This window comes from Archocentrus centrarchus, chromosome 3, assembly GCF_007364275.1.
Source record: "Archocentrus centrarchus isolate MPI-CPG fArcCen1 chromosome 3, fArcCen1, whole genome shotgun sequence".
Classification (NCBI taxonomy): Eukaryota; Metazoa; Chordata; class Actinopteri; order Cichliformes; family Cichlidae; genus Archocentrus; species Archocentrus centrarchus.
The window spans coordinates 14,668,615-14,683,111 of record NC_044348.1 but is presented as its reverse complement, the minus strand read 5'-3'; the positions used below and the strand labels follow the sequence as shown (position 1 = coordinate 14,683,111).

The 14,497-nt window shown below is 39.5% G+C and overlaps 1 protein-coding gene across 1 annotated transcript in view; it reads right to left on the bottom strand.

Moving 5' to 3' along the window:
- Nucleotides 1-13,984, bottom strand: part of plekha7b (pleckstrin homology domain containing, family A member 7b) — an 84,258-nt gene extending 70,274 nt beyond the window's left edge. The window contains exons 1-3 of the mRNA XM_030726462.1: nt 13,897-13,984; nt 13,696-13,772; nt 13,542-13,599 (exon numbers count right to left, since the gene is read on the bottom strand). Coding sequence (XP_030582322.1) covers nt 13,542-13,599; nt 13,696-13,772; nt 13,897-13,979 — 218 coding nt within the window. The 5' untranslated portion in view covers nt 13,980-13,984. The remainder of the gene's footprint in view (nt 1-13,541; nt 13,600-13,695; nt 13,773-13,896) is intronic.
- Nucleotides 13,985-14,497: the final 513 nt, after the last annotated feature.

The following is a 14,497-nucleotide window of genomic DNA, read 5'->3' as shown; positions in this document are numbered from 1 at the left end:
TACAGTCCCCACATTTTTCAGTTTTGGACCAATAAATCATTAAGTTGACCTTGAAGACCTTTGTGGATCTAAGACAAATTTGAATGGACTGTTAACGTGACCTAATTCTACACCCCTACAAAGTTTGATCAGAATTCATTCAAAATATTTCAAGCTATCGTGTTTACAGACAGAATGACACACGCGTACACACACGCAAACGCTACCAAAAACATAACCTCCTTGGCAGAGATAACTATCCAATAGAATATATTAGCAATATTCATCCAGTAGGATTTAAATATTAATACACCAGAAGAGCAATCACTGCATTGCATTATGCACTACCAGAAATTAGTACCGTTTTCTTACTACATAAAATACTACATTTTGCTTTTATTACTTTCCTGCTTTGAGATTTTGGATGCAGAAATGTTACTAGTAACACACTTGCATTTTACCACTGTGATATTACTTATAGGAGGTGAAAGATCAGAGCACCTGGACACTAGCCACACAAGCAGTAGCATTTCATAAAATGTGAAACTACTGAAATTAATCTGTAATAGAAATCTATTTATATGCATAGAAGGGAATGCAAATTCCCTTCTTTACATACTTAGATAAGTAATAAAAGAGCAGAAAGCAATGCTTCAATTTTAATGCGGTATACATATGATGAAGATAACAACAGACAGAACAATGCTGCTCTTCAGAAGTTGAAACTCTTTGTAAAACAAGCTATTCTATTTTTTGTCCAAAGACAACTATGTTGGACATTAAATTCACTAAATAAATCTAAAATAGACTAATCATCATACTCCTGGTATGTGTGTAAAAACTATAAAATCCTACATCTGTGCATGCTGCTACTCACCAGCTTGTGATCAGATGTGGAATGCAGTGAGTCCACTTAAAAAGCCTCAAATGTCGAAATCTGTCCTGATTCTGAAGACAACCAAAAGGGAGTGACCCTTTCTGCACTCTTAAGATATGAAAACTGAGCTTGTTAAAGTGTATGCTGGTGGGTGTGCTAGAAAGAAGACAAAGAGGGGTGTCAGATAGGAGTATAACTGCTGTTTCAGCCCTCTCTCTCTGCTCTTGATCAATCAGTAAGACTGCAGGCCCTTATAGAATGCAGCTCGACTTATGCTCACAGGGGAATAATAAAATAATACTTTGCTGTTTAGTGTCTATGTAGAAGCTGATGACGAGAAAAGGGGAAGGGCCTGCGACTAAACTCTAAAGCTGTGACTCTTTTTTTATCATCGCAGATGAATAGTTATCACCTCTTTGTGTTGTCCAGCAAAGTGCTGACCTTGGTTTTTGACTGCAACCAGAGACTTCCGTTTCACCCAGAGTCCTCTTTATCAGATCACATCCCAGCCAGCCTGAGGGAGCGAGGGATGGACGGAGAGCAGACCTGAGTGGCTGGCGCAGGCTGCTACAGTGCCAGTTCAATAATCCATAGACAGACATATAGATAAGAGCAGAGGGCTGAATGACAGTGGTCAAACCTGAGGGTAGGTCAAGCCATACAATGTCGAAGTCCATACACTGCTTTTATGCTGGCTACCGTATAGCAAATTAAAGCTGCTTTCAATATACTGTATCTGATCCATCTAGTTAGCACATGAGAACCCAAAAAAAGGCTTTGGAAATGCATCACATCTTGAGTTACCATGCTAAAATAGTTCAGAGAGACAGGAAATACTGATTTTTAATGATGCATTACAAAAAAAATACAAGAAATGGGTAGTCTGACTGTGAGATGATTGGTAAATGATTATATCATGTAAAGACATCAAGACATGTAACTCAAGCCTGAGTTAGAGCCTGTCAGAGGATGAAGCCATCATAAAATTATACCCTATTCAACATTTTATGCGTAATCTCTGCCATCTGACCTTGTCATCACAGGAGGTGAAATGTGTGATAAACCATCAAACTGCCGAGTCTTTGTCAACTATACAAAGACTCATCAGCAGTATCTAGTGGCTACATGCAAAACAGCACCACACGTCTCATTGATCCAGTGGTAGATGAGGGCGGTGCACCATCTCTGAGACCTCGGGTTAAAAAATATTAATAAAGTACTAAAATTAGCACTTTTTCATCAATATACAACTTACACACAATGGTTGGAGGCAACGCCTGGTCACAGCAGGCTTAATTCATCAATCACAAAGATTGATAATAGGAAAAAAGAAGCATTAAGGGAAAAAAAGAAGCATTAAGGGAAGAAGGCTCATGAATACAAATTTGGCCATGCATCTCTGCAATAAGGCAAATTAAACTGGATTGGTCTGCGAGAAATCACACTGCTGTGTGGTCAATGTGTTCGATAAATGCTGCAGTGAGAGAAACTGCTCTAATCCTCACATCTGCTCTCAGTAGCAGTGGCCAGGCCAGCCTTTTCATTTCTTTTTTTTTTTTTTTCACACTCAATATTCCATTAATGGGAACAGCAATATTAAATCAAGTAATCCACAGTGAGCAACATTTTCTCACAGCTTATACACTCAATCTGCTGCTAACATAAGCTTATTAAACTGTTTGGTTTTTCGGCTTTCGTATAATACTCCTCCCGGAATATATCAGCAGTAAATCACACATCATGATTAGAAATTGTGAGCAACTCTGCACTCAGATAAAGGAGGCACATGTGCATTGTCGAATGCACTGCAGTAATTAATATGCAACTTTATAATAACATTTTTTCTCCACTTGGATTAGCATAACAAGCTGTAAATGCTGACATGCTATCACCTTTCCTTTCACCACTTTTTTTTAGTACACAGCTGTGTTAGAGCCTAACTAAGCACTGGCAGTGTTTCTGGCTATTAATATTCCCTTGGTTGATAGCTTAGTCAGCTTCTGAATCTAATATCAAGTGGGTCACTTTGCCCACTAGTCACAAACTTATTGTTTGCCTTTTTGTGGTTGGTAGGTAGCATACGGACAGCTTCCCTGCTGAAAATTGCTGCCTGCTTTTAAAAAAAAGACAGAAAAAGAAAAGAAGCAATGACCCGAAAATGCTAAAGCACCCCAGATTTATGCAAGAGCTTTCATGTTGAATTTGAAGCCCATGTTAATAGTTGTAAACTACACTTAATAACAGTACATATATTCATTCATCCTCTTAACTGCTAATCCAGTTCAGGTGGATTGGATAAGGGGTTGAGGTGCAGTGGAACATATCACAGCTGACAACTGGCAAGAGGTGGAGTGCACCCTTGACAGGTCACCAATCCATCACAGGGCTAACAGAGAGAGAGAGAGAGAGAGACAGTTCACATCCACACCCAATTTAGACTTACCGATTAGCCTAACACTCACAGCTTTAGACTGCAGGAGGAAACCCACACAGTCACAAGGAGAACATGCAAACCCTACACAGAAAACCTGGCAGACCAGCAGGTTTGAACCCAAATCCTTCCTTCAACTAAATTGCTCATTGTCTGTGGTAGTTGAAGCACATGTTCTGTTGCAGTTTCACAGCACACTAGAAATGCACAGAGTTATAAAACTAAAATACTTTTTGTGCAGTTTTAATAAGTGGACACAGTTTCACTGAAAATACATTCCTGTAATTGTGGCGACACAGTAGGACTTGCCCACATTTAAACAACCTTTATACTGTTCATTACTTTAAAGCAAACGCTGGAAACGGCTGGACAAAACGGAAAGTATTCCACAAAGAAAATGTAAGTTCAACAATATGCCCTCATTTCCCCATGTTATAGAACATCCATCTTTCCTTTGTGCCAACTAATCACTTCTCCTGTCACCCATCTGGTGAGATGAGGACACGGTGGGACCTGCTTCTCTCTGCAGTGGCTCCAGTCACACTCAGGCTCTGACAGAATGCGGCAGAAAGAACTGTCATCTGAATTTAATCAGAGAGAAAGAGTATACAAACTGCATTTCCTCCAGAGAGGTAGCTGAAATTACTAAGGTCCAGAGCTGCTTTCTTTAACAACTTGAAAAGAGTGATACAATAAATAGCATTTGACAACAAAAAAAAAAAATGCAGCATATTTTGATTTTTGTCATATGTTTCTGCATCCTGGTTAAAGTCAAAGTTGCCATACTTTACCATAAACATAGCAATATAGTGACATAAAAGCACTAATCTGGCACAGAGATACAATTCAAGTGCAAGTATTACCTTGTCTCAGTCTGCCTCTCCTTCTCCACCAAACTAGAGTCCTCCAGCTCAGCAGTTACCTGTGCTTCATGATCAGCCCAGTCAGCCCCGCTGCTAAGGGGCAGACAACTGCAACAGCAGGTCCCCATCCCGGCTCGGGCATCTCCCCTGCCCTGTTTCTGCTCTGACTCCTGCTGCTCCAGCTCTGACTTCTGAACCTGCTCAAGTTATCCAGACAGTGAGTGACTCATTCTACATAACGTACATCATCACACCGCGCACACCTCAGGCCTGCAGCTGTTAGGCTCCCGGGTTAAATATTGCAAATCCAAACAAGGCCTGATGGAAAGCTTCCTCTGTATTCTGCAGAACAAAAGTCTACTGTACCAGACACTAAATCTACTCTTTGTTTTCATCATCTTTATTCAGTCCCCTGCTTCAGTCTCCATCCCTATTTGTAGGCCCAAGCAGTACTGAACATTATTTTTTAACTGTCACAACTGCTGTAATAAGTCATTGTGGACATGATATTGACAATAAAGCCCTTTTTTAGAAAATCACTCTGACCTCAAATAAAGGTCCTGGCTGCCTCACAAGTAAGCCATGAAGATGGATGCACAAACATAAGAGCTTTAGACATGATCTACTGATAATACAGTCAACATCAATAACCCCACAAAAGTGAGAGCACCTGCTATCTCACTAAAAACACATTTGCAATTCCTTGGCCAAGAGTCCAAATATCAATTTCAGTGTCCCTGCATTTGCTGCTTAGATGACGTTATCACGCCCGCTGTCGCCACTCTCACAGATTAATATTTCATGCTTCTAGGCAAGTTTGCCATATTGTCGGTGTGTCTGTTTGAGGAAAATGTGTTGTCCATGTAGGCTGCATGCATGTGAGAGTGAGAGTCACACAGGACAAAAAGAATGCAAGAAGATATTTTGTAGACTGGCAAAAGAGCAGGATATCATATTGCTCTTTCGAATACCCTGCAATGCGTTAGGCCTGTTGAGTTCATATTTTAATTCCAAGCATACCACAAACAGCTGTCCAGAAAAAAATAAATAAATAAGGCTTGAGTCATAAGCCAAAAAACACAGACCAGTTTGAATCATTTAGATATTTGATTATGGTGCATTTTATTCACACAAACAAGACAACAAGAGCTGTAACTACTTGTATAGTAACATATACATAAACATTAACATATATTGTTAAAGATGCAGTAACCTATACATTACAAATAAACTAAAGTCATATAAAAATGACATGTGATGGCCGGAGCAATCTCTGCTGTGCAAAACACAGACCAAAGAAAAATCCTCTTTTCCTCCACATGGAAGGGGAAATAATTAAATACTCAAAAGTATTTCCAAAGAGGAGTCGAGTGTAAATCCCTCTTTCTGGGGTTGGAATGTGAGCTCTCTGCCATCACTACCACTCTGTTGTTAATGAATTATTCTAGACCTAAACTGACACCCTGCGAGGCCTAAGTATCATATTTTTAGGATGTTGTCTTAGACTACTGCTGAGTCAGCTAATGTTTTTCATTAATCTAATATTACTTTTAACTGTTTTTCACACATATAAAAATAAATGGTTCCCAAGTTACCCTGCAATTCAAATGTGCTGAGGCTACACTGAAAGTGATGCTATCAGATTCTGAAGACACAGCTTCAAAAATACGGTTCCTATAGACGTCTGTAGAGACCAATGGATACAGTTTAACAGTCAGTTGGCAAATGTAGACAAGAAAAGAACAATGCAAATGAAACATGTGGGGGCAGAGCAGTAATTTCCAATAAAGAAACACTTAGGAAAAGGTTTAGTCTCTGCTATAAACAACAAGTGAGAGGGCAGACCTGCACATCTGCACATATTAATATTTGCTCACTGGAGCACAGAAATGAGGAAAGCTGTTTTTGGTTTGGGATTTTAATCACTTGAAACATCTGCCACAGGAGGCTGTATGAATCTAATGACATACCCAGTGTCACCAATATGTTTCTGTCAATTACACCATTAAATAATGGTGGAGCTGATGACTCTCAGGTAAAACTAACCTTCACCAGTGCTTTGCTGAAACAAAAGCTGTGCACTGATCCCAGTATGTTTCTTCATGACCTCCCATGGCACCAGACACTTTCAAAATATCTATGTTTACTTCTACAATCAGATCCATGAGGTCATTCAAAAGTAGTTAGTCTCGTCTACCATAACTTTATGCACTCTCACACTAATGTCAATAAATTACATTGTTAAGGTTTAATATCCAAGGACATCACATTCTGCGTCTTAATGTGACAGTTGATCATTTCTGACAGGATGAAAAGCTTGATCATGTCACTCGAGAGTTCCTGCTTCTTTGCCTCAATGAGAAACAAAGAAACTGGACTGGCTTCCTGTCTCAGGGCCAAGGAGGAGCAGTTGGGAAAACACTTTTTTTAAAGTGATGCCTGTCAGAGACTCGTTTCAGAAAGAAGGGTCCTGCACAGAGACAGGTACAAAGTTTGACTTCACTTTAAAAGTTTCAAACTTAATGCCAGGTACCTTTTTTTTTTGGTTTCTGTTTTGTTTTGTTTTACAGAACAAAAAAATGCAACCTTACAGTTAAACATGTCCATATCTCACATTAGAAAACTTAAAATTTGGAGAGGAAAAGCTAATTTAATGAACCTTTGAGCTCTATTTTGGCAATGATGTTGTGGCCTCAGCAATGAGGCATAGATTTGATGTGTTAGCAGAAAAAGAAAGCTTCATTAAGACAGTGTTATGATAAAGGCCTGTAGGGACATTAAACTTCTTTTTTTTTTTCCATTTCCTGTTAAAAAAAAAAATTCTTCAAAACATCTCATGGCTAATTAACTCACAGCGTCCTGATCAAAAAAGTCAGCTATTTTAAAAAAAATGCAAGCACAAACTAAAATCATAACAAGCTGTGGGACAAAAGGAAGATAAATATTCATCAGAAATCTCAGGCAACAATGAAATATTAACTGAACTTTTTGACAAGTAAAAAAATTTGAGAAAGAAGCTGAGTAAGCCTATTTCAGTGTAAAGGCTATGTGAGTTTTAGTGTGGAAATTAAACACTTCCCCCACAGACTGTCCCGCAACATTGTTAACCCATTCAACAATGTGGACTGTGTCCTCAACAGGACACCATTGTGCCTCGGTCTGGTAATTTTCTCCCTGGGGGAGCTATAGAATTGCACATTTCTTACGCTCAGTGAGTGCCAGTGAAGTGGTCAAAAATGAACCTAAGTGTGCTCAGTTTCCCCAGCTTTTACAAACAATGAGATAACAATACCTAGTGTTTACTAATCATTAGAAATATTATAATTTGTTTTTATATTATTATTTTGTGTAATGTAAAAAAGTTACTGCATGTCAAAGGTACTGGCATCTCAGATCAGAGTATCCTTTGGCATCAGTTCATGATGTATCATGCAACAGTGACACAGAGCTCACTTGTAATAATAATAATAATAATAAAATTTATCATATACTAGCATATGTGCTAGTATATAAAGTGCTTCAATAGAGGTGCAAAAGCAGCATACTCAAAGGGGTAGGATTTAAACAGAAAGCTCTAAAAACACATGTACAACAAAGGGAATAAAAGATATAATTAAATAAATGAAAGACTAGAGGCAATTAGTTTGCAATTAGCATGAAAACGAAAACCAAAAGATCAAAGAAATCAGATGTAACAGAATCAGTTAAAAGCAAGTGTTTAAGAAGTGATTTAATGGAAGTCTGATTCTGTGAGCCTGATCTCCTCAGACTGGTCATTCCAAAACCTGAGAGGCCCTGATGGCAAAAGCATGGTCACAGTCGAGTTGTCATATTTGTGTTTTCCTAAATCTGACTATGTAAAAAGACCTAACCAATCGAATGGCCAAAGATAAAGTAAACAAGTTAGGTGCAGATCTACTAACTACTCCCAGAATTAGATCTCAGTGTGCTGACGGTGCTTTCAGTTACTATGATCCTGTTCTTTGGAATAAGCTGCATACTGACCTGAGGTCAATTACAACTGTGTCTACAATCAGAATCATACTCAAATCTTCTTTATGCTCACTGGCTTACACTTGATTATTGTGTGTGTGTTGACTTGTATTTTATTTCTTTTTAAAGTTTTTTGTTGTTTTTTATTGCCTTAAGGCATTGTAGACCTACTTAGCTTCCTAGGTTTTTATCTTTAGTGTAGTGGTTTACACATTCGCTTGTCAAGTGAAAGGTCGCTGGATCGATTCCAGAGACACAAATCCCCTTTGAGGTCGTGTCAAGACGGGGATCTGGTGTCAGGAAGAACGTCTGCCAAATCAAACATGTGGAGCAACCTGCTGTGGCAGCGGAGCAGTTGAAAGTAGCTACGTTAAGTGCACTGAGTTTCTGTGCAATAAATAAAGTTGCTGCAAGTAAAAACAAAGCTAATCAGTGAGAGAAACAGAAGGCACAGAGGTTCACAGTCTTGTCAAATACACCACCACATCTGCCTCCTTGTACAACAGGTACAAACATCATCTATAAACAGGGGATGGTTATTGTAAAGCTGCAACTGTAACGAGTATTCATGATGGTTATTAAAAATTGTTACCATCCCTAAATTTTCAGCTTTGTCTTCCTTTCCATTTACTTAGATGAATCCACACCCATCAGACTTAAGACACAGACCTCTTTCATCTGTGGCATTATCTTCAGGGATTGAAGTGGGTTGATTTTGGAAGATGGTTTTGAAATTGGGTCACTCCCTGGGAGATTTGCCGGAAGTATGACAGCCTGACGAACTCTATTTCAATCTGCTGCCACACATGACAACAGACTCACCCATTAAGTTGGATGACTTTATCATTTTCCACAGTTAAGTCTCATAATAATGTGAGAGTTTCAGATGTACTGTACTAACATGTACTAACATTTCATAGCGAAAACATACTTAACTTGTGCTACATGCTAGCCTAAGTAAATCATTCTTAGATCAGCTGATAAAGTCTGAAAATCTTACACTTCCAGAAAACTGAACACAACATCAGTAACCATTAACCAGAAAGTTAAGGGCTGGGGTTTGCATGGCTTACCAACAGTGAGGTGTAAGCAAATGTGAGTTTTGCAACAGCCACTGTGTCAGAACAATCCCTTCTTTGTACTTCAAGTCAGCTAAGTTCCACTATCAACACACACCAAATCTACTGACTGTTGTCAGGGCAGCACTATGTAGACTTCAGTGCAGAGTTTTTGTTGCATACTTCCTGGAAAGCTCAGAGTTAAGAAAAGAAGCAAGACAGACAGCATATCAAACAGTCGTGCTAAAAGTCTGATCCCCTTCAAAGATGCTAAATTGTGATTAATTCATCACATGCACAAAAAACATCTCCAATTCTACACAGAAAACAAGTTACCCCTGCAAGATAAATAAATCATTTTAAACGCTGAGTTCCTGTCAACTAAAAGATAATACATAATCATTCTAATGGTCTGAAACAGATCCATAGTCCAAGTAGACGGCCCCATTACATTTTTTTTATTGAGCTGAAGCCATCTTCACCATCATTAATGTTTCAGTTTTGCCAAATAAAGTTGTAATAAGTAACCCATCTTGTGAGTGCTAGAAACTGCCAGGTATCTGAGGATTAAGTGATTCTTTTCCTAAAATTTGGGAGCTCTTCCCCTGTCAAGGCCAGTGTCTGATTTCACAGTTTCAAAAGCTGATGGGTTCTCCCTTTGCCCATGTGTCATGGTCCCTGGCATTTGAGTTTTCTGTGAAGTTAACGTTTCCTTGCATTTTGTGAATGACATGTTTGAGTTCTGCTTCTTTGCAACCTTGTTTATGTTACTTATTCTTTAGTGCCTCCATTGTGGCCTTGTATATTTAGTTTGTCATTTGAATTTCTCTATTTGTCCATGTTCTATTTAGTATTTAGTTTATTTCCTGTATTTTGAAGTTGAGTGGATGTAGTATCTTCCTCTGAGTTTCAGTTCTTGTTAGTTTTTAGTTTCCGATCACGTGCAGGTTGCTTCTAGTTAGTTCACTTTTGTGTTCCTTAGTGTCCCAGTCGTGTCTGCTTTTGTCCTTTGTCCCGTGTCTAGTCCTTCTCTTCTCCCCTGTGTCAAATTAACACTTGTTTCCTGTTCAGTTGTGTTTCCTGTTTTATTGTGGTAACTGTTGTTTTCTGTGGCTTGTGTTTCGTTTACTTCCCTTGCGTCGTCATGTCTATGGTTTCCAGTCGTGCATCCCACCTGTTGTCTCTGCTCTATCCTGTGAGTGTTTATATTGCCTCTGTCTCCTGCTGTTCTGTGTTGTGTCGTCCCTCCTTCCCCGGTGCTGTGTTCTGCCTGAATTCTGCTCATGTTCCTGGTTTGTATTCCTGGTTCCAGCACAGCTCTGTTGGATTCTGTTTTCGGACAAGTCTTCAGCATTAAAGCTGCCTTTCTCACGTCCTGTGTCCCAAGTCGTGCAGTTTGGGTCCCACTCTGCATGCTGCACAGTGCTATATGTCACCATGCTTAATCTCTTTGCCAAGTTTCATGAAATTCAGCTTGGTGATTTGATGCAATCTAACAAACAGCACTAATAGCACAGCTTGAGGAAAATTATGCCTTTAGCAGCTTTTTGTTTGTTTGTTTTTTGTTCATTCATTTTATTATCAGTTTACTATGATTGGTTGGCAGTGGTGCTGTGTGTTTTTGTTTGTTGGGGTGGGAACAATTTAATGTAACGGGTGGATGGCTGTGCTATCCACTTGCTGCAGTGTTAATTGTGTGGTGGCAAGAGTGGAGCTGCCTATGTGCATCTCTACTAACAGGAGGCGAGACAAAGAGGGAGACAAAACTGAAATTATTTCCCCCCTTCCAGCATAAAGAGAAAGTGCAAGACAGTTCATGAAATGGTCACAACCTTTAATCTGCCGCTTTGTGTTTCTGGATATGAATTCTACAGTTTTTTTGTGTCCCTCTACACGACTTTTAATCAGCCCGCTCTGACTCATGTCCATGTCCACAAAATGAATATTTTCCACTTTTAAATCCCCAAAAATTCTGCATTTACATGCGGAGGGGTGGGTGGTGGAGTGAACTATTTTTGCCACTCATGCCAGAAACCGAAGTTTAATTCATACACCTCACAGTTTTTCAGACATCATTTGTGTAATTCTTAAATGTGTTATTAATTTAGGCTTAGATATTAACAACAACTCGTTTTTGGTTTATTAATTCAAAACTACAACAGGTGTGACATTTTTTTTTAAAGCTTTGTTTTCTTTGTTTCCACTGTGACACCTCCCCATTTTCTCTGGAAAAAATAAGTGCTTCTGATACAAAATATAGCACCTTTCTATTGAAAATACATTACTTACAAATTTGCACTCATGTTCATGGAGAAGAATTGTCATTGAAAAAAAATAGACTGCTTTTTGTGATTATTCACACTTTGTTATGAGACTAGGACCTGTAGCAGCAGTAAAGCAGTGAATTGTATATAACCTCATTTACATACAGTGACCTTGTTTAGTGGACGAGCAGAAATATATCAGCTAAATATGTTAAATAGTATTGAGTCACAAAACGTCTGGTTCTTTAAGCCCCTTTTTAATATATGTTATACTTAATTTCTTAATATATGCCATACTTAATATACTACAATGCAAAGTTATGCTGGTAAATTTTGAGTCCTGGCATTCATGGTGATGTTTCTTGGACACGTAGCACCAACAACTGTTGTAAACCAAACACACGCTCCCCAACAACAGCCTCTACCAGTGCGCTCACACCTCAAACACTGCACAGGAACACAAAAAAGAACACAAGGCATTGATATGCCCTCTAAGCTTAATGATCCTAATCACAATGAGCATGAAAGTGATGCAGCAGTACAAGCCCAATCCACAGATGCCTGACCCCACAAACCACAAGACCTCAAGTCCCACATCCATGTCAAAGGGTGAAAGCTATTAACTTGGAAACATGGAAAAAAGTCAGCTGGTGCTCAAAATAAGCTGAAAGGTACCAGAGAACAGTGCTGGTGAGTTCCTTTCTACTGCATGAACTCGCAAGAAATAAGACCTCCAAAACAAAGAAACAAAGGCAAAACAGGATCCTTCCACCAAGCCAAACGGGCAACAAGTAGCTGAGTGATTTCACAGCATTGACATTTAGGATGTCATATATCACACAACTTCACTGCCGTATTGTTCTCAGTGCTTACAGAGAAAACATAAGCGAATGAGGGAAACACAAAGACCACTTTTATTCTGTACACAATACGTGTCAGCAACAACAAATTTGTTAGCTTGAACCACTTTAAAGCCACTTTAAGGAAAGAAAAATTCATTAGTGTGGTGCAATACTACCTGTGTCTGATCTGTATTATTATTGTAACATGTAACACTCACTGACACAAAGTGTCTGTGTTGTTAATACAGAGCTGCAAACTGGTATCTGAAGAGTATTGTGTGTCACTGAATAACAACCAGTCTGACACTGAGACTGCAGCTATGAGGATGTAAAATTCTCCATATAGGCCTTCCATCTGCAGCAAACAGGGCAAACTAAGAGGGCTTTAGGATAACATGTTAGGGATGTAGAGTTTGTAACCATGATCCATATACAACACAGATGTCTCCAGTCTGTTTCATAGTAGGCTTTAATGACCTATCTGATTGATTTTGGTGTGATTTCCAGGTTGCTCTCCTCCACTGGTTCCCATCATAGTAACTGTCTTATATACACTGACAGCCACAGACCAGCATCCAATAATCCACTGCATGATATCAACTACAGTAAATATAATAGCAGTTCTAAGTACACAAAAAATAATGTCTCTGCTGCCTTTCACTGAAGCAGACCTTCAACCAGAATCTTGCTGTTTTCATGTGAAAATGTGAGAAAAAGAAAAACTTCACAGTGCTGCATGTGACTTTGAAAATTCTGCCCTCTCTGCTTCAATAATGCAATCATGCCATACATCTCTGTCACCACATGGTCACACCCCTCTCCTCCAACCTGTACAGTCCTCTCTCTCATTCACATCTCCACACAGAGACACACACCCCAAGTCTGCACACCTATCGGAGTGAGTAGAGGTCCTGCATGGTGGATGTGAGGAGAATTTTAATAGCCTTCTTCCTGTCCTGCCGGGCTCTGTCACTTTCCGTTCACAATGCCGGCAGAGATAATTGGTATCTAATGAGACCGCTGTGTGTTAATCCATATGATCGTGTGTGCATGCCTGTCATTAACATAGAGCTTTTAGATAAATCGGTAGGTTTACAATGCAGCCTTAAATGTAGTTTGGTTGTTGCAGAGAGCAGCAGCAGAGAGCACTTTGAAACCGAACAACCGCCTGCATGGGCTGAATTTTTTTTTTTCTACACAAGGCAAAAAAAAAAATGCACAAAAAGCCACTCACTTGATAAAGTAACTGGCTCCTTCTTCCGTGAAGCCCTCTTCCCAACCTCTTGGTAAATCTATAACACGAACAATAACACGTTGAACGACCCGCTACATACTGCAGAAAGAAATTCTCCCGGTATCCTGCAAAATCAGATAATTTTATCGCGTACCTGAACGTATCATGTGTCCCGAGTTAACAGGTTCGCCAGTGCGTGGATGCAGCCAAGTAGTACTTTGAGTTTTATCACTGCAAGAAAAGACACCTGTTACTGAAAGCCAATAAAACAACGAAGAAAAAAAAAACAAAAAATAAAAACAACCTTCACACCGTCTCGTAAAGTACCCGGAGAAGAACAAGCAAAACGGCTCACTTAATGAAGAAGACCCGTCCATCTCTGCAAACTCCATACGACCACTGGTCAGGTAGGGTGTCCCGTCCGAGAGGTGCCGCCATGATCTCTCGTCTCCAGCTCGGCTCTTCCCCCCCTCTCCCTCTCCGCAGACTTTTCCCTGGGAGCCCACATAATACCGCCGCTAGGGCTGCATAGTTTTTTTAAAGGGGAAGAATACCAACCAAGAGCAGCAGACTCCCTGCAAGACTCCCCCTTTTGTTGGGCAACCAACTCCTCATAAATGGTAAAATGATTAAAAACAAAGCTGGTAGTTGTATAAGAAATTAATAAATTAAGCCATACAACGCAGAAAAGTGTAGGCGGGTGAGCTAGATCTGGACTAAAGCATTAGAGCCTAGGAGTGGGACACTGCAAGACAATGATTTCAGTTCTTGGGTGGTCCAGTTGTAAAAGTAGTTATACTAGAATTCGCACACGAAACCAAAACGTGCAGGTTTTCAAAAAATTGTTGGAATATGTTAAATAAATGTATAATTCTGCTTCAATGGTCTTTATTTAAGAGGAATAAAATAAGAGAAACACGAGTTATAGGTTTCATCTGAACATTGGTGGTGGGGTA